The 20,593-nt window shown below is 41.0% G+C and overlaps 2 protein-coding genes across 5 annotated transcripts in view; one reads left to right on the top strand and one right to left on the bottom strand.

The window, feature by feature from the left end:
- Positions 1 to 4,767, top strand: part of gas7b (growth arrest-specific 7b) — a 61,932-nt gene extending 57,165 nt beyond the window's left edge. Inside the window, exons 12-14 of the mRNA XM_085283698.1 lie at positions 1,736 to 1,815; positions 2,489 to 2,587; positions 3,006 to 4,767. Coding sequence (XP_085139824.1) covers positions 1,736 to 1,815; positions 2,489 to 2,587; positions 3,006 to 3,119 — 293 coding nt within the window. The 3' untranslated portion in view covers positions 3,120 to 4,767. The remainder of the gene's footprint in view (positions 1 to 1,735; positions 1,816 to 2,488; positions 2,588 to 3,005) is intronic.
- A 75-nt stretch (positions 4,768 to 4,842) lies between these two features.
- The window catches only part of LOC146567968 (putative uncharacterized protein MYH16), a 58,362-nt gene continuing 42,611 nt past the window's right edge, over positions 4,843 to 20,593 (bottom strand). For all 4 annotated transcript variants that reach the window (XM_085283702.1, XM_085283701.1, XM_085283700.1 and 1 more), the window contains 17 exons: positions 18,262 to 18,318; positions 13,118 to 13,204; positions 12,736 to 12,981; positions 12,508 to 12,625; positions 11,251 to 11,378; positions 10,111 to 10,307; positions 9,871 to 10,003; positions 9,566 to 9,782; positions 9,342 to 9,478; positions 9,145 to 9,248; positions 8,378 to 8,570; positions 8,098 to 8,301; positions 7,890 to 8,015; positions 7,626 to 7,796; positions 6,744 to 6,944; positions 6,508 to 6,654; positions 4,843 to 6,384 (listed from right to left, as the gene is read on the bottom strand). In XM_085283702.1, the coding sequence (XP_085139828.1) occupies positions 6,232 to 6,384; positions 6,508 to 6,654; positions 6,744 to 6,944; positions 7,626 to 7,796; positions 7,890 to 8,015; positions 8,098 to 8,301; positions 8,378 to 8,570; positions 9,145 to 9,248; positions 9,342 to 9,478; positions 9,566 to 9,782; positions 9,871 to 10,003; positions 10,111 to 10,307; positions 11,251 to 11,378; positions 12,508 to 12,625; positions 12,736 to 12,981; positions 13,118 to 13,204; positions 18,262 to 18,318 (2,619 nt within the window). In that variant the 3' untranslated portion in view covers positions 4,843 to 6,231. The remainder of the gene's footprint in view (positions 6,385 to 6,507; positions 6,655 to 6,743; positions 6,945 to 7,625; positions 7,797 to 7,889; positions 8,016 to 8,097; positions 8,302 to 8,377; positions 8,571 to 9,144; positions 9,249 to 9,341; positions 9,479 to 9,565; positions 9,783 to 9,870; positions 10,004 to 10,110; positions 10,308 to 11,250; positions 11,379 to 12,507; positions 12,626 to 12,735; positions 12,982 to 13,117; positions 13,205 to 18,261; positions 18,319 to 20,593) is intronic.

The following is a 20,593-nucleotide window of genomic DNA, read 5'->3' on the forward strand; positions in this document are numbered from 1 at the left end:
TGCTTATAACAAAGTCTCATTATCGTTCTCACTGCATTGGATTTCACACAGCAGTGATAGCAGGGATTTCCTTACAGTTTAAATCAACCATCTGAAGCTGTGATCACCCTTTTATAGACTCCATTACTTTATATATATATATGTGTGTGTGTGTATATATATATATATATATATATATATATATATATATATATATATATATATATATATATATATATATATATATATATATATATATATATATATATATGTATATGTGTATATATATATATATATATATGTATATGTGTATATATATATATATATATATATATGTATATGTGTATATATATATATATATATGTATATATATATATGTGTATATATATATATATATATATATATATGTATATATATATATGTATATATGTATTTGTTCTTAGAGTCTCTTTTTTCTTGGAGGGCTTATGCGCATGTGCTTCTCATTTTTTTCTTTGTTTATTTATAGAAGCCATTCTGAGCTGAAGTGAGAGAAAACCCTGTTTACTGTAAATTCTGCTGCAGCAGCAAGAACTTTAAGAAGTGCTAGAACATTTCAAGATCCATATATATGGATGCATTGTACACAAAAGGAGCAGTTTATTACAGCTTTCTTATGGCCTGTATTTCTTTTCGTCCTTTTAGAATATTTTTGAAAGAGTTGTTCAGTTTTGGAGATATCAGCTGTAGAGATATCCACGTGAATAGAACTCATAGCGACAAATGTTTAATGTAGGAACTGTTTTATGTCTTCTAAACTAAACTAAAGCCTTAACTCATAACTGGGTTCATACTAAAACAATCTAGGTGGGTAAATATGAGTCCAGGCAAGAGGGAAGACCTATAAACCAGATTTGGATATAAATGTTCTCTATACTGATATATTGCATAAAGTACCTGTGATTTATAAAGAACTAGTTCCAAATTCTTCAGCTTCACCTTAAATGAATTACTGCATGGTTGAAACAGTTGGATGGTCCAACTGGAAAATCAAACTAAGCACACGTCAATCATGTTAAGTGAAGCAAGTTAAGTTTCTGGAGTGGTCTTCCCAAAGCTTTGATGCTATCCCAATTGAAAATTTGTGGACTACGCTTATAGGCCAGGTCTGCCCCAAGAAACCATCCACCCCCTTCCGCTTTCACTGTACTACTGATTATACTGTAAGAAATATTACTCCACACTAGCTCGGCTGTGAGATATTTAGCAGCCACATTGGAGAGAGGAATAGGAATAATGTGAACATAATGTAGCACATATATGAGCGCATGTTGACTGAAGAAGAATGAAGAACAGAATACTCAGCATCATTTCCTCTCTGATCTAATCTTCTACATGATTAGTGTTTGTTTTGTTGTCAGCTGGATGCAGGCAGACACATTAATGAAATAACAGATTAGACCTTTCCTTTTCTCATTGCTCATGGTATCATAATGAAATCTTCTATCAGTCTAGATTATCTGTGCTGCTCTGGAATAATTGTATCAGCTGAGTAATGAGAAAACATCCCTGCACATGCATGTTTTGTTCGAACGCCCCAGCTGTGAGGGAATATCTTGGTTGCAACACCATCTGCTGGATGTAAAATGCTAGAACCAAATGAAGTGCTTGGGCTTGCTTTGTTTTGGGGTTTTGTTTTTTGCTGTTGTAGCCAAATTAGTGCATAGATTTTCAAAATAAAAGTTGCTAATTGGCTTGTTTTTCTTCTTCGTGGCAGGCGATGATCTGATGCGCTGTGTCGACCTTTATAATCAGTCGCAGTCCAAATGGTTTGAAGAGATGGTCACCACAAGCCTGGTAAGAATGCATGAGTTTTACATGTGTTAGCATAATTTAGTCAAAGTAATATTTTGCAATTACTTAAAATGTCTGTACACCTTTAAAGGTGCTTTTTGGATTTACCTTCTGAAGAATTAACTGAAACTTTCACCACCAAGGGTAAAATGTTACCATTGGTTATTTCTAATATGTCACTCGTGCTTCCATAGTGCCTTTCAACTCAATGTGAGCAAAGTGCTCTGTACTACAAAGTCTTATTCACACAAGCATTCATACAGTGCTTTTAGCTATATATAAAAACTTTTTTTGCCCACTTCCAGGCCTCCATTGTGATTAAAAACAGGCCCCTTAATGACTTGCCTGGTTAAATAAAGATTATGGTCACTTATTACACCATCCTGTGGTACAAGTTAGTATTAATGTTGGGTATTAACTTTAATTACCCTTTAATACCCAACATATAAGTTTTTTTGTTTTTTTTGTTTTTTTGCATTTTTACATCTATTTCAGGGTTTTGTGGTTCATTGTGTGCTAGTTTGATCTGAAATTACTTTTTCTTTTTTCTTTTTATCCATTCCATTCAGTTTCCTAATAGTGAATTTCCAAATGAGTTTTGCGAATTCACTGCACTTGATGCTGAGTTTCGGTAACTTCTCTGTGACTCAGCTGTTAAAACTGATCTTTTTCTCAGGAGCTGGAACGACTGGAGGTCGAGCGGGTGGAGATGATCAGACAGCATCTTTGCCAGTACACCACCCTTCGACATGAGACAGACATGTTCAACCAAAGTGTAAGTGCAACGTCTGCTGTCTTTTGCAAGCAGCAGGTAGTATACACCAAGGCGTCATTCATTCATCCATCCATCCATCTGTTCTCTTCCACTTATCCAACTCAGGGTCTATCCCAGCTAGCATAGGGCAAGAGGTGGGGTGGCCCCATTCATATGGGAGTTACAACACATATGAGAGGTGGACTCATTTATATAGTACCAGCTGTGATCTGTGCTTCCCAAATAAATTATACCTGGGTTCAGGGCTAGGGCCTCTGCTGGGCTTGTTCTATTACTTAGGGTCTAATAGCCTGATTGTATAGTTACCTCACTAGTAGCAGCAGAGGGAGGCAAAGAGCTACTTTCTCTGAGTGACTGAAGCATGAAGAAGAGGCTAAAGTTTCTTGTTTGACGTTTCAGCTGTTGTTTGTTCTTTCAGACCATGGAGCCAGTGGATCAGCTACTGCAGTGTGTGGACCCAACCAAAGACAGAGAAACGTGGGTACGGGAGAATAAAACTGGAGAAATTCGCCCAGTGGACATCGAGATCTGATATCGGCGCTATCTGATGAACTCACACCCAGATACAGCAAGCTCGAGGCTCCGTGCCGGAGGAGAGGAAGTCTGTGCTGGGATCTTCCCCCTCCCACGCATGCACACACTGATCTGTATGTGATTCCTAACAGACTGAGGGACGGTCAGTTTGTGCTGAGCTATTCTTTACGTCCTGACAGCCCCCCTGCTGACAATGATATCAGTGTCTGAGGGAGTTTTTTGAGGGATGACGAGACCTGTCATAGTTTTGTGTTATACAAGCTGTTACTCGTGCCGAGTGAATGGGAACTTTATGTATATTCTTTAGTAAAGGATGCTTAGGTGAGGCAAATGTTTAAGAAGCACCAACATGTTGTAAGTGTTGAATAGCTTTATGTTAGGCAGAAGTGTAATGCTAATACTCCAGAAATGCAATGATTTAACAGATGCTGCTAAGCAAACTGCATTCAGAAAAAAAGAGTTGCTCTGTTACTTTGTAGCAGAATGAAGTACTTTAATGTCTCCAGTGTGTACATGGTGACTTTGCTAGACTCCACCCTTTAGTTACTGTTGCTAGATCTAATTTTAATTAAAAACAAAATGCAGCTTATTATGGCAGTGGTGTTTGAAGGTAAAGTTTTTTTTCTAATGGTGGGTCTTTGGTTCAATCTATGGTAAAAAAAAAAAAAGCAGGCTTCTCTTTTGTAACACAGCTGTCGCAAGTGTTCAGTTGATCCACATCTGCAGACTCTCACATTCTGTGGAAAATCAATGCGAGCCTCCCACCTAAACCCACCAGAAACTGATGGCTTCTTTTCATACAATGACTTTATTTAATGAGGCCAAGCTAAATTTTACTTCACACCAAGTGCTGTTCCTCAAAGTTTGGCTCTTCTGTTATTGTACACACAAACAATTTAAGCAGGGGACATGAATCCCATTAAAGATTCAGACACAGTTAATAAATGGTGGGAAATCAGATGCTTTATGGGACTGCCACCAACAAGCTGCATTTCCTAAACTATGACTGGCAGTAACTGATCATCACACTTAGGAGTTGGGCAATAGCCAACGGTGAATTCCTGAGGACTAAAATCCCAAATCTGGCAACACTTCACAAATCTAATTTTCTCCTTTTTTAAATTTCTAATAAGAATTTTAAATCAGCCAGTTGCACTTTACATTCAGATGATTTTTAATCAACTTTTACTGTAAATTGCTGTTCATATACAAAGACATCTAAACACAAGTTGCTACAGACTTGTTTTTGGTTATGTTCATGAAGCATAACTGTGACATATGTGTAAATATGTTTTAAGGTGATTTGCTCTGAAAGGGGATCGTAGTGGAAAGAATGTAAAATAGATTAAATAGATTTTTACAGAAAACATACGGTAGATATTTGGTACTGATAATATATTAAACATACAAGTGCTTTATACACAAGAAAACATCTCTAACAGTATGATAGAGTTTTGGAATATGAATCATTTGCTTCAGTTGGATTTGGTAACCGTACTGCAGAAGCTAACTGCCATACCAAATGTTCTTGTCCAGTATTACTGCTTAGTACTGCTTGACTGCTAAAAGGAGACAAATGAGATGTTTTTGTACATTAACAGCTAAAAGTTGTCATTTTTCATTAATAAAATGGAAATACGTATCTCATGTCTCAATGCGTTGCTTTGTGGTTTGTTTTTTTCCAAAAAATGAAGAAAAAAAGCAAGAAAACAGAGTTAATGGGGAAAAAAAGGTCTTTTATTTCCTTAAAAAACATATTTTTACATTCAACAGCATATTTGGTCAGGTCTTGTTACAGGTTTAGTCAGTGAAAAGTTCAGACAGATGCATTTGAAATCTGAAAATACACTGACATTAATGGCCTAAACTACTCCATGTGCTGACAGCACCCCAGCAGCACTTTATGATAGTGACTGAAGTCATTTATAAGGCAAAAGTTAATCATGAAAAAAAGTGTTTTGTATTTAAGTCACCACTTATGTACGGACTCAAAAACTTCCCTTTAGCCTCTCGCATGTATGGTTTAATAAATACTGCAGCCAGTTTGAACCTTATTTATCTTAAAGGTTGTCACGCATTTGCTTAAATGAAGGAAATCTTGACTACAAACAGTAGTTTCCTGATGATCACATCGGAAAAAGAGAGCCGGAATAAATACAAAATGCAGATTTTAAATAATGAGCTTATTTACTAAGAGGAACAACATCCTTCCTGGAAATGTATGAAAAACGCTCCATCCCAAGTAACTGCCCCTCAAACCACTTACTATGTTTGAGGGGCAGTTACTTTTTCACATAGCCCCCGGTGCTTTTGTTTACTTTTTTCCTTAATAAATGAAATCATCATGTAAAAACTGTATTTTCTGTTTACTTTAGTTACTTTTGTCCACGTGTGTTTGATCTGAAACATGCATGTGTGACAAATATTTGAAAATCTAAGAAATCAGGAAGTGACAGGCAAAAAAAAAAAAAAAAGAAATCAGGAAGTGTAAATACTAATGCTAGCAGGCTTGATTAGCAAGCTGCATCCATAAACTCTGCATGTTTACAGAAAGAGAAGGATATCTGCTAAAGCACAAATGTCTGGAATAGTCTCAGCCACCCCGTATATATGTCAGTACAGTAAAGTTGCACATTTTGATTTGGAAGTCTGTAGTGGATTGACTTGCTTTTTGAACAGCCTCATGTGGCCATTAGAGGAACTGCAGTTTCTGGGTGCCAGCTTTATTTTGTAACTATTGATGCTTTGTCTTGTCTGGCTTTTTATGTATTAAACAAATACAATATCTCATATAAAATGGTGTGTTCCAGACTGAGAATCAGCCTGAGGATTGTTCTTTAGATATTTGGAAATTTGGAACACTTAGAAATACATTTATTAGTTTTTACATACAAATGTTACAGTATAAATGGATAAAAAGGGGATATAAAGCTGGAATGTGTCAGGGCTATGAGCTTTCACTCAGAGAGGAAGCCACAAGTACATTGTAGACAACTCAACAGGAATGTACAGCATACACAAAAAAAAGTCAGGCTCCACCCATGGTTTCAAACTTCATACTGTACCATGCTTCACTTCTGGGGGACGATGGTGAAATTGAAGCCATGCTCCTAATCAATCATGAGCTTCTTGAGGGAGTTGAGATAGGCTGGGATGAGGGAGCTGACTGACTCCTCGTCATCGTTGAGGATCTTCTCTCCTCCGCCTTCTGAGCCCACTGAACTGGGTGACCGGACTCGGCCTGGGTACGGAGTGCTGTAACCCTGTTAGAACAGACACAGGCCTTAGAGTCAGAACAAGTACTTAGTAGAAGAGGCTAACATGGAGTTATTATTTAATAAACCGCGTAATACACCTGATAATATACTGTTTCAGAGAATACTTACGGAGGAGTATCCCTTGCCGAAGCTTCCTCTGTTCTTGGTCCTAATCTTGGTGAGCGCTGATTCAGCAATGTCCGCCCTCTCTTCGGCATCATCCAGCTCGTGCACGGTCTTCCTGTACTTTGCCAGGTTCATGTTAGCTTGTTCCTCCTGAAGTGACAGCAGTGTGAGTTATTTTAAAAAGCCCACAAACACCATGCTTGGAAATGTGTTCAGAGTAAGAGGATGAGGTGACGTACGGCCTCCTCTACTTGTCTCTTGTAGGCCTTCATCTTGTTTTGCAGCCTCTCCACCAGCTCCTGCATCCTCTGCTGGTTCTTCTGGTCCTCCTCCGACTGGAACAGCAGTTCCTTCAGCCGACGCTCGTTCTTCCGCAGCGTCTTCACCGTCTCAGCGTGCCGCTTTTGTTCAGAGTCCAGCTCCAGCTCCAGCTCCTTCACCTGCATGCAAAGAGTATCTACTATTGTGTGCAGGAAGGCTTCATATTTATCCACTGAGGGTTTAGTGAAGACACACTCTGTTACAATTTGTTATTTGTCAAAAGTTCCATAAAAGCAGAAATGTACTGCAGGCCAGACAACCAATACTCAATAACATACAGCTCATAACTTTGTTTTGTCATATTTCTGCATATGCCAGTGTGCTACATGCAAAGGCATGTGCAAATGGCTAGCCACTAGCATGTAAATATAAATCCTTAATCCTCTAATTAGTTTTTATATCATCTTATTATATTGTAAAAATAAAGAATGGTTTAGAAACATCACTTTTAGGAGGATTTTCTTGCAGGTCTGACTTTTTATGATTTTATGTACTTTAGGGTAACGGTTCAAATAAGTTCCAGGAGGCAGCATTTTCATGAAGCCTGCCCTGTAGCAAGATTTTCTTCTGGAAGAAATTTAAACTACAGCAGTATTGATTATTAATCGACTTTACACATTGAATTACTTTATAAGTCTAACAGGTAAGTACTTCTTCTGTGCAGACACTTACAGCAGGGATACTCGTGACCACACTAGCTAAAGTAACTGCACATATCCCAGAGCAGTTGCTTCACAGCTCCAACATTGTGAGGCTAAAAAGAAGCGACAGTTCAGGCATTCTGACATGTTTGTGTGTACCTTTCCCTCCAGCTTCTGGATGATCTTCTTTCCTCCTTTCAGAGCCATCTGCTCAGCTTCCTCCAGTCTGCTGCTCATCTCTTTGATCTGGGCTTCCAGTCCTTTCTTCACTCTCTCCAGGTGGAGCGTGTGCTCCTGCTCTAGACGCAGCTCCTCCCCAACTCGTGCAAGCTGACAGAACAGAACATCCGTTTCCAGCGTTACCGACCTCGTCTGTATTAATCTGCTGTGTGCTTCGACATGGAGTCATCTCATGTGTTTTACCTCACAGGTGGCCTTCTTAGCTTTGTCTGTGCATCCTCTCATCTCGGCCTGGAGCTCCTCGTGCTCCTGCTGCACAGTCTGGAGATCCACCTCCAGCTTCCTCCTCCCGCTGAGAGCCGACTGGAACTGGACACACATCAGGAAGTCTGTGAGTGTATGTGGGTCCGGTTAGAATGAGTGAAACAGAAGCGGAGGCACTGTGTAATACCTGGTTGTTGAGATCGCTGTATTTCTCCCCGGACTCTTGCAGTTCTATCTCCAGAGCCTTTCGGGCCCTCTCGGCGCTCTCCAGGGCCGCGTGGGTCCCCTCACCCTCGCTGACCAGCAGAGAGCAGCGTCGCTCCATGGCCACCTGCTCCTCCCTGCACTCCTCGTGGCTCCTCACTTCCTCCTCCAGCTGAGCCTGCAGCTCCTGTGACAGACACTTGCTCTGTGAGCAGGGTGGTGTAGAAAACACTTACTGTACTTGCCGAATGTTGTGAGCAGACCTTGATCTGTTGCTGCATCTTCTTGCTGTTCTTGCTGAGCTCTGTGTTGCTCTTGGTGAGCAGGTCCACCTGCAGTTCCAGCTCATTGATGTCAGCCTCCAGTTTCTTCTTCAGTTTCAGTGCCTCCGACTTCCCTTTCACCTCTACATCCAGACTGGCCTGCAGGGATTCTAACGCCCTCTGGTGGCTTTTTCTAACGTTGGGCATGAGGGAACAAGATGAAAAACATTGTCTTAGATAAACAGCAAAATAAAGATGGCATATAAGTGCCAAAAATGAGCTCTAATGGCCACTTAAGGGTTCTGTTCATTCTCCTCTGTGTTCATGAATCTTTAGCTTTCATAAAAACTTTGAGAAAAAGTTCTGTTCTAGATTTAGATGCTTACTTAAGTAAACAAATTAAGAAGCTAATGATTATGCTCATCAGAGTTAGCCACTTGGACTTGGAGCGTACACCTGGTAGTTGGGCTGGATCAAGGCTCTTACCAAAAACCAGCTGCTCTAGATTTGGCTGGACTAGACCACGAGCACCTCTTTCAAAGGGTCTCAGTGTGGCTTATTTGGTTTGCACTAGAGTGCAATTACCATGTTCACTTCTGCACAAACAAACCACATCAAGGGGGAAAGTTACCCAAAGTTTAAATAGACTAAACCCTGTTCCAGTGTCATGTGTAACTGTGTATTATCTGCAAACTTTAAAAAGAAACATTATGGTGGAGAAAAACAGAATGCAGAGAAACATGAAGGATGAGAGGAAGCTGAGGTACCTCGCAGCCTCCGCCTCTTCCTCCTTCTCCTGTAGTCGGCGCTCCAGGTCTGCTTTCGCCTGAGACAACTCGAGCTGCAGCCTCAGCACTTTGGTCTCCTCAGCCTGGCAAAACGGGAGGAATGAAGAAGAAACGCACAATTTACAAACGACAAGCTTCAAATATTGGAGCAAATCTAGACTTGATAAAGCACTCACCTCCAGTGCGGCCTCAGATTCCTCCAGCGAGGCCTGGAGCTCTTCTTTCTCCATCTCAATTTTCTTTTTTGCTTTCTGGAGCTCATGCACGCTCTTGCCTCCATCGGACAGCTGCTCTGTCAGGTCTGCTACCTCATCTGTGGGACAAAGAAGAAGTTGCATATGAGGCAATCCAAGACAGGCAGCTGTATGTTCATTCAGCCCTCACATGTGTGCCGTCATACCCTGGTAGGCCTTGTTCTCCCTGCGCAGAGCCTCTAGCTGCTCCAGAGTCTCTTCATGAGCCGTCTTGAGTTTGAAGAGCTCGCTGGCATGTTGCCTGCTCTCCTTCTGGCAGCCCTCTACCTCGGCCACCAGCTCCTCACACTTCTCTTTCCAGTCTCCAAGCTGCTTTTCCAGGACCCTCTGCTTCTTATCCAGAGCCTGCCCACAGCTGCTGGCCTAAGGCAGGGACCATACACTGCTATAACACCAAAGCTTTATGGCAAGGCATCAAATAAATGAGTATATAACGAGCCGCTCTGTCTACCTTCTCCAGGTCCATACAGAGCTCTTCCACCTCTCCCTGCAGCCTCTGCTTGGTTTTCTCCAGTGAGGAACATTTTGCCTGGGTGGCCTCCACGGCCTCCTCAGCCTCCTGAAGCCTGCTTGCCAGCTTCTTCCTGTGACACACGTATGATTTGGACTTCTGAGACACATTACAGGCTCAATTCAAGGCATCACATCTCGTCAGATGAAGATGATAGCTGCCAGTATCAACACCACGTACTTGGTCTCCTCTAGCTCGTCTGCGTGCTGGATGGTGTCGGCCTCGTGTTTGGTCCTCCAGTGCGTCACCTCACTGTTGAGTTTGGAGACGAGGCGCTGCATCTCCTGCTTGCTCTCCTGCTCCTCCTCCAGCTGCTCCCTCAGCACCTCGCAGTCCTGCCGCACTGAGCTCAGAGTGCTGCTGACCCCCTGCTTACACTGGCAACACCAGCGAAGAGACACACTTTGAGCACAGTGTAAAGCCCTGAAATGTAACACAAATCTGTGCTAACACACTGACTCACTTCACTCATGGTTGTTAAAAGGTTTTTTAACCTGTTTGGAGAACAAGCACAATATAAAAGCTGAACTAACGTACAAAGCTTTGATAAAATGACACATCCGTTTGGGACATAGAGGTGTCGGTTAGTCTTCACTCGTACTGCCCATCTTTTTGTCTCTTCTTGATTACACTCACTATTTGTATGTCTATATACTGCATATTTAAAATTGCATATTTGAAACATTTCATATGCTGAGAGTAAAGTGTACCAGTGTCAAATTCCTTGTTTGTGTACACAAACTTAGCCGAATAAAGGTGATTCTGATTCTGATCATCTATGATTGCATGCATAATACTCTTCTTAGACTAGGAGGCTCACACTCACACTTCCCCATTACCTTTCACCAGGCCGACTAAATCCGAAGATTGTCCATTAATCAACCTTGACACTCATTTCCACCTGCTTCATCCTGTCTGCAGTTTCTTCTTCACCTCTCCTGTGCACAGTAGAGGTGCACTTGCCTGTTACTTTGGATGGTTGACCCGAGGTGTTTAAAATCATCCACCTACAATACCTCTGCACTTGTGTCTCCAGCATCCCACCTGCCTCGCTCTCATTCCCATGCACATAGATTCTGTCTTGCTTCTTCTGACTTTCTCTCCAGCACACATCTCCACCTCTCCAGACTCTCTCCCAAATCTTACCAAAAACAATCAGTCTAATAGCCTCACAAAGGCAACCACATTCACAGAACACGCTATAATAGTAGAAACGTTTTAAATACTAAGTTTGTGTAACTAACTCTATTGAATAAGCCTACTTTAAACTGCAAAACAGACAAAAAGTATGTGTTTTTGCTTTATGTTCAAAACACAGACCTTGACCTCCTCATCAAGCTGTTTCTTCAGCTCCTCCACTTGTGACTGGAGGAGAGTCTTGGATCGGGTCAGCTGGCTCACTCTGGTCTCTGCCTCCTCCATCTGTCGACTCACGTCGGCATTATCAGCTGACAGGACACACAGGAGCACCGGTTAATGATGCACTGTAGCATGCAGCAGAATTCAGGCACCATACACAAACAATGGGATTATTTAGCTACAAAAGGCAGATGCAGTTTAAGACGTTCATATAGAATAGCAACGTGGTGGCAAAGCAAAGACACATCTTCCAGGAAGTTACATTTATTTTATTTCAGTGGTTGAAACAAAATATTTCATATTATTATGAGCTCACATGGGAGAAATGCAAAAAGAGCTGTGTAATGTCTTAGTGTAGCATAAAATGCTGTGTCAAATAGACACCATGTCAGTGTCTCTGCGAGACTTCTTGGAGACATTTTCACTAGAAAACCTGGAGACAAGGTCCTCAGAGTCTTAAATGAAAGATGTGATCGTGTTGCATTAGAGGACACATCTGCAGTTTTTTGGTGCTTTACTCTCATTTGGGATTTGCTCTAATTTTGATTGACCTTCCTTCCTGCTTTGGTAAACTTAATGTAATTAAAATGTACGTATGCATACTTGATCTTATCCTAACAACACATTCGTTTTCTGCCTAAATAGTTTGCTTTTTAGATCTTTTCCCAAATCTCCTGAGGACAAGTGGTCAGGAGGGCTTAGTCAGTCAGGTTTGTCGTTGGCAAAATATAAAAGAAAGAATTACTCAAAAATTTTTTAGAAATTACTGACAGTCTTTTTTCCCAACAACGGATCTTTTTTATTCTTAAAATATGAATATGAAATATGAGTTCATACCACCACCGTCTTTTGTGTCAATCGTTAACTAGTTGTCATCAAAATATATTATTTTTACATGCACAAAATCTACTGGGAGCCAGTTTTAGTGAATTAAGGCTGCATGTAACATCCCGGAGAAGATCACTTTAACCTTAAAGTATATGCATCAAGCTTTGCCTACTTGTAAGACAGAAAGAAACTGATTAAGAAAACTTGCAACTGGGTTTGTACCTTGCTCAAGGACATTAGGCATGCAGACTGGGATCGAACCACTAACCTTCCAGTGAGTAGCTGATCTGCTCTAACGCCTGAGCCACAGCCACTGACAGGATGGGACAATGGGATTTCTGAATGACTTTCTGTAATTGCTCATGTCCCACAGGTGTAACATTGTTTTACCTGTGAGCCTGTTCTTGGCCACGCTGATCTCAGTGAGCGTCCTCTGCAGGTCGTCTCCTCTCCTGTTGGCCTCAGACAGCTGCTCCTCCAGCTTCTTCATCTGGCTGTCAGAGGATGCCTGGGGCACAGTAACATCACAGCACATTAGGTCATGCTCATCACAAAAGTCTGTGACGTTGCTGTCTTGTTCAAAATACAGATAAGGTCCATGTGATCTCAGATCCTGACCTTGGCCTTCTGTAAACTGTCCAGTGAAGCAGCTAGGTCATCCACCTCCATCCTCAGGTTCTGCTTCTCCTTATCCAGTTTGGCTCTGGTCCTCTGCAGAGCTTCACACTGCTCTGTGAGCTCTGTGACGGCGTCGCTGTGCCGCTTCCTCAGAGACACAGCCTGAGCTTCAGACTGGGCAGAGGACTCCTCCAAGTCTCGTCTCAGGCGCTGCAGCTCTGCATCTCGCTTCTTGTTCACCTCCATCTGTTCGACACACACAGGAAGTAATTTAAGTTAGATTTTCTAGGGCATTTAGCTGTACAATCTGGGATTATTTATGAGGGAAATTATGTAGTCCAGAAGTGCGCAGCTCGACAGTGTTTGTGTACTGGTAGTTTACCTGTGAGGCGGTGACTCCTCCTGCTTCTTCAAGGCGATCTGTGAGATCATCCAGTTCTCTGGTGAGATCAGCTCTCTGCTTCTCCACCTGCCATGAACACAACAGTTAAAGAAGGATATCGGACAACAAAATTATACAATATAATGCAAAGATTTCTGGGTAAAAGTGCCGTGAGCTATCTGTCCATCATTATGGGATCTGAAACCCTTTATACTCTTTATACTTTGGCTCTTTACCTCACTTTGATTCACCCTTCTTCTTACTATGTTTTGGTTTGAACCACTCATCAGTAATAAAGCAACAATAATGGGCAAAAGGAAGCTAAAGGATTCAAACCAGAGAAACTCTACAGTTACCTCCCAGTGACTCCTTTCACTACCAGTGACTCCTTTCACTACCAGTGACTCCTTTCACTACCAGTGACTCCTTTCACTACCAGTGACTCCTTTCTCATTATATCTACTGAAAACTGAAGGACTTAATGAAATGAATGAGAATCTGCATCTCTATGTCTGAGGCCTCTGTCCTCAGCTGGAAAAGGTTGTAGCGTCCTCTCTGGGTCAGGGACAAATTGCTGCTCCAAGTGATGGAGTTCAAGTATCTCAGGTCGTTGTTTAAGAGCGAGCGGGAGACTGACAGACGGATTGGGGCCACAGCTGCAGTGATGTGGACGAGCGTAAAAGTGAAGCTGTTGATTTAGAGATTGTGGATACCTGCACCAGAAATGAGCTTTCTCTGACAGGTGGCTGGTGTCTCTCTTACAGACAGGGTGAGGATTTCAGTTATTCAGAGGGGCTCTGAGTAGAAAGAAGCTATCTGAGGTGGTTCAGGCATCACCCACCAGGCGAAGGCCTCAGGGCAAACCCAGGACACGCTGGAGAGATTACATCTCTTGGCTGGCGTGGGAATACCTTGGTTCCCCCTGGATAAGCTAAAGATGGTGGCTAAGGACAGGGACGTTTTGGCTTATATACTTAGGTAGCAGCCCCCAGCACTAGATAAACAGAAGATGGATGGATTGACAACAACCAAAAAGTCCTAAAACTTAAGTGGCTTACTGAAGCAGTATCAGCATATATACCCAAACTTTTTCTAGATTTCTGGTAACGCTTTTGATATAATATAAATAAAGTACTAAGAATAGATATGTTCTGACATTATGAGACACATAAGATCATTAACTATGATTACCTTCTACAAACAAAATCTCGGCTCCACTAGTAGAAGAAAACTGATTATATATCAGTTTATACACAGTGTAATAAAACTTGACAGTACATACCCTCATCTCATGCTCAAACATGGAACAGCACACATGGAATGAGTTTATTATACTGGTCCATTATATGCACAAACAACAACTGGTGCTCTGTAATTAAAAACACTTATTTTTTATACACGTGTTTTACAGCCAGTTTAACGACAGCCGTAGATGTTGAGACTGATCCACAAAAGCCGGAGTCTCGGGGCCCCCTGATGGAAGCAATGAGGCACGGCCGTCAGCACACTTCAGCCAGAAAATAGATGACTCTCACTGGGGGCCTCCTCTTCCACCCCCTACTCCTCCAGCTAAATCTTCAAAAAACAGCTCACACCTGAACCCAGCCCTTTGTGTCCACACGCTGGCTCTGTGTCGAGGGTTAACACTGTGCGGAGGTGGAATGGAAGGTCAGTGCTCCTAAAGTGCCCTTCTGTTAGAGATAGGAGATTTATCTTCATTTGCACAAGAGCATGAAGGAGTAGGAGTGTGTCTCTGTGCAGTCAGCCAATTTGTGTTTGCATAAGTGATTTCTAGTGTTCATTTACTCAGTCTCCAAAAACTAAACCCCTGACTGGTGAGATGTTCTATCCTGAAACAAAACTAAATGTATGTTTACTTCAATGGTTTTAATCTTATTGTCCAAAAAGATACAGGTTTGTATACGTCTCTTTTTCTATATTAGAGAAGTATATATGCTATAGTAAGTAAGTATATATTGAAAGAGCCAAATGCTTTCTCCAAAGTTAGTCTTTATACAATACAACATGTCCATCATCTTCTGTAAGTTACAAGCAGGGACCAATTTAACACAAAAATGAGATAATTTCAATGAAAGTCCTGCTAGTGACAGTTTAGCATGACTTATTTTTTCCTCAGAGATGTAACATTCGGTCCACTTTGCTTGATTTCAGTCACATGATGTCTACTTGTTCACCTATTGGATATCACATGTACAAGACAGCTGGCCAATGTGCGATCAGAAAGTGAGAGAGATCTTAATTTTCACACACCCATCTGTTGGCTAATGTCTCGAAAAGTTCAGGGCTGTAGTTCACGTGTCCGGTATTTCAAGTAATTCAATGGTTGGTGTACACAATCCATCCAAAATCCACGCAGAAAGGTCAGCAATGTTCAATGTTGGGATTTGATTGAAACTGAAGGGTAGAAAAATTGCCTTTTAAAAATGTTTGTGTGAAACTTTTGCCTTCGTGATTTCTAATCTGCCACCACAAAGCTTTTTGTTACATGGCAGCAGTATTATGTGCTATCCCAAAAAGAGGAAACAATAGCTATTGACTGTCCAGAAGCTTGTATAAGTACATTCACTATGCAGCAAATATGTAAATGCCATTAATAAAATTTTTAAATCTCAGGGAAAGCCATCCAGTTCAGTCTGTCAAGAACAAGGGTAATGTTCAGAGCTGGAGTCACTACAGAGGGATAGAATTGATGAGAAATACCATTAAGCCATGGGAAAGAGTCATTGAACCTAGCTTAAATAGAGGTGTGGCTATCAGTGAGCAGAAGTATGGCTTCATGCCCCGAAAGAGCACTACAGGTGTGATGCTTGCTTTCAGAGTGTTCATGGAGAAGTACTGAAAAGGTGTCTTTGTCTTTGTGGATTCTGAGACAGCATATGATTGGGTGCCAAGAGAGGAGCTGTGAGACTGCATGGCACAGAAGTATGTTAGGGTGGTGCAGGACATATGTATGGTAGGAGTGAAAGATGGAGGTAAGATTATATCAAAGAACTGGTGAGCTCCTTCTTGGTTCCAATTATGATGGACAGTTTGACATGTTTGGAGAAGGTGAGGCTAGGCAGAGCTGAAGATGTTCAGAATTTCATTAAGAGTGAACAAGATGAGAAATGAGTACGTCAGAAGAACAGCTCAGGTTGAGCAGTTTGGAGACAAAGTTAAGGGAGACAAGGTTGAGGTTGTTTTTAGATGTGCAGAGTGGGATTGTGGGTATACTGGCCAAAGGATATATGGATATAGTGAAGGAGGATATGCAGAGGTTTGGTGTGATAGAGGATGATGTTATGGATAGGGTGAGGCACAATATCTGCTGGGGCGAGGGAACATCTGGGACAAGAACCAAGCAAATTTATTATTTTGGCTCTGATCTGATCAGATCTAATCTCATAAAAATGTTAGCGAGTACCCAGAGCAGAATATTACACTTAGTAAAGAATGGCAATGTTGGGGGTTTTAAGCATAGCATCAAGTGCCATTTGCAGCTTGCTGCTCCTAAATCGTGAAGCAGCTTTACTTTTCACATTAGGACATCATCTGCATCAGATATTAAAAAAATTATACTGAATAAATTTGACTTTAATTGCTAATAAATTAGCAATATTAGCTATCAAGACATTGGTAGCTTGTTGGTTTCCATGAATTGGCTACTTTGGGCATCTGTCGCAAGCAAAAACAGTGAAAAACAATTTAAAGTTGCGTCTTTGGCAAGATAATTGTGAGGTCATACTTATCTGTTTTAATTCCTGACTGCATCAAAACTATAAGGATTCACTTAGTAAACCCAAGATAAAAAGCAAAGGAGCTAAACAATTTGACAACCCTTAAGCTTAAACTGGATAATAACCGAGAGCTTATATAAATAACCCCTTTCATATTTTACGTAGTCACCTGACTTTTAAGTTAATTTTTGTTGTTCATGTTTCTATGGAGAATGTGTGATTTCCAGTTTAAAGATAAAGTGTTTGTGTACTGACTGAATGCTATGCATACTATGTGTGTTCTATGTGTGTTCCTGGGTGTGTGAGAACATGCTACTTTACAATTATATAGTGTGTGTGAGCGTGTGTGTGTGAGCGTGTGTGTGTGTGAGCGTGTGTGTGTAAAACCGCATGGCATTCCAGACGGGAGAGGATCCTAGAAAAAACAGTGCTGTCTGTCAGCCTCTATCTCATAATTCTATCTCCCCAGTGCGACCCGAGGAGCAGAGCCTAACAATAGCGAACCTGTCTGCAGCAAAGGTATGCTGTATTTGAGCTGCTCTGAAGACGGAGGAACAGATAAAGACCTTGCATGTCTCTGCCTGCCTCTTCGTTGCTCTGCAGCTTCAGAGGCTGAAGGGGTCTCAGCTAGCACCATTAAGAATACCACCCAGAGTGGGGAAAAACACACCCTCAGGCCAGCTGTCACTCTATTTGCCACTTGGAGTGAAATATATGCCTTTGCATTTCTGCCTTTTCCTATTGTAACTACAGTACGCTCTTAAGTCATGCTAGCACACACATACTATAAGTCCTTGTTTGAAACAGCAAGCACTTAAAGAGCCACCTTGGTATCAGCTTTTTATGACAAAGACATGCTCCTTTGAAAAAGTTATGCATTAGAAAGAAGTCATCTGGGACACTTTATTGCAGTCAAATGTAAGATGGATGGAAAAAATGCCCTATTCTTCCACTTGAAGGAGCAAGGCAAAGGGCTTACAGAAGGTGCACTGATATGGGTGTGTGAAGACAGAGAACGATCTGGGAAAGTAAGAAAAAGGACGTCGGGGCTCCCTCCACGCCTATGGGTTCCCTCTATGTTAATCAGAAACACAAGGTCTCTTCAACCCCCTTTTATTATCACAGGTGCAGATAGTTTGGGGTGACCAGAGGCACAGCACCAGCACATGTACCCCACCAGCTGCCAGCACATCAGCACTGTTTTCGTCTGTTCTTCTTCATTTACCGTCCCCTTCAATCTTTAAACTGCTCTAAGCACCACAGGCCTGAACATTAGAGCCGAACCAAGTTATCTGGTTTCCTCTTATCTACCCCAAAGAAGGACAGACAGATTTAACTGCTCTTTGTTTCATGTGCACTAAAGAGCGAAGCCACACAGTTCCTCATAAGTGTGTAGATATACAGTACCTTGGCTCTCATGGTCCGCTCTGCTTCCAGCTCCTCCTCCAGCTCTTCGATGCGAGCCTAATGAGAGATATTGAAATGGATGAAGGTGCATACTTAAAAAAACCAAAACAAGAAAACTTAATTTGCTTTCAGTACCACAGGCCTGAACATTGAACTAATAAAATACAATAAAACATGGGGAGGATATTTCCTCTGCTTTCACAGTACATGTGTAATTTTGACAGAGAACAAACGGGGCGTCATCTCCACAGACTGTTTGCTATTTCAAGGCAGCACTTGTGTGTGTGGTGAGTCCTTCTCATACACTCCACTTTCTGTAGGGATTTGGCACGCCTCTGGCTTTTTTCCTCAGGTAGCAATTTAGAGCAAGAATGTCCTGTAGGCACCGTCATTATCTGTATTTTGACCCCAGGCTGGGTGTGCTATGTCCGGTCACCGAGACCAAAAATCATCAGCACTGCCATTTCCATGAAATTCAAAGAATTTTTGTTGTGTTTTTTCTTTTTGTTCTGTTTTGGGGTTTTTTTGCTCTTGGTTTTATGGTCCTGGCCTGAAGTAAGTGATGCATCAAGGTCTGAATACATGCAGTATTTTATCAGTCAAAATCATTTTCAGGTGTCTTCTATATATTTTGTAAGGTTTATTCCTTCCAGGTTTGTAACCTTTTTCAACAGCAGCTGAATTACTTCCCATGCAAGCATGTTATCATCATGAAGAATGACTAATATGTACCATTTAATGCACATGCATGAATTACAACTATGCATCTACCTTGAATATACAGTATTTAAATAAATGACTGCACATATTCTAAGTGACAACTTGCTTTCATCATCTCAATTCAAGGGTTTTTAAAACATTTTAATGATGACACAAATCTTTAAATACGCACAACCGCTTCCTTTACACAACACATTCTTTATTCCTTGCAAACCAACAACAGCACTATTTTTTACAGTGAACTGACCACCTCTGAAAATAACCAAAGCATTTTCAGTTATTTTTGGAACACTCAGCTATTTCATCGCAGAGGATACTGTGTTTATAAAGCCATAGTTATGTAGAACAATGACAATCGTGCATAGTTGGTACAGGTAAAGGATGTCGATCAGTGCCAAACAACCACCCTTCAAGTTCTTCATGTTATGCACTTCCTCTGAGGGTTTTATCTATCTATCTATCTATCTATCTATCTATCTATCTATCTATCTATCTATCTATCTATCTATCTATGCAACTTTGGGTTTAAATAAAATAATGAGCTTATTGGCCCAACATAAAAATAATAAATGAATATCCAAAATATATTGGGCAGATTTTGCATGTTGTTCCTGTGTCAGCATACTCACTGTACTCCAGCTTCCTCCCACAGTCCAAAGACATCTAAATTAACCATTGACATAAATGTGGCCATAACTGTTTGTTGCTCTGTGTGAGCCCATAACACGCACAGCATACAACAATATATTTAATTATGCAGCGTAAACAATCCTGGAACAAAAACAGGAATATCTACTCTGTTCAATCACTTCATGTAAGTTTACATTTAGATATGAGGAGAAATTATTATGATTGCATGTAAAATGCGAATGTGAATTGTATGATACGTTTGATTTTTACATGCAATTCAATTCAAATCAGTTGCAGAAGCACCTCAAGGCGCTTTATATTCTAAGGTCAAGACTCCAAAATATTACAGGGAAAATCCCAGTCATCAAACAATTCCTTATGAGCATGAATTTGGTAACAGTGGGAAGGAAAACTCCCATTTTACTATCTGCTCCATCCGGTTTGGAGGTCAACGGGGAAAAGAAGGACAGGACACACACTTGTGTAATAAAATATGAGCTTCCCAGCAGGTTCATGAGACCTCAGCACAGGCTAACGGCACTAAATATGTTATAATGTATAGAAAACATAGTGTCATTTTTTTAAACACTCTTGCTTTTGAACTTTAAATATCCAGTGTCCTCTTAAGGCATTTCACTTTTATTTATATAGCACCAAATCACAACAACAGTTGCCTCAAGGCATTTTACACACTTATATACATTTTATTATGGTAAAGATCCTCCCATGATACAAACTGTTATTCTTAGTGAAAACTCAACATACGTAGAACCCTCTGTGTACACCTACTGCGCTTTGAATTTCATTTTACTGGATTCTGTTCAAAATCATCAGAATGATCTAACAGAAGTATATCATCCACAGATGATTTCTGTTCCACTTATGTCATGCCAAAACTGCTTTTTTTAATTACTAATAAAAATTTATTGCTCGCTTCCCAGCACGGCTGCACTCTACCAAGATGAGTCATGCTCTTGGTTAT

This window comes from Mchenga conophoros, linkage group LG8 (genome assembly GCF_057382185.1).
Source record: "Mchenga conophoros isolate Kocher_MC1m ecotype Shallow Benthic linkage group LG8, M_conophoros_male_GT1.1, whole genome shotgun sequence".
NCBI classification, from domain to species: domain Eukaryota; kingdom Metazoa; phylum Chordata; class Actinopteri; order Cichliformes; family Cichlidae; genus Mchenga; species Mchenga conophoros.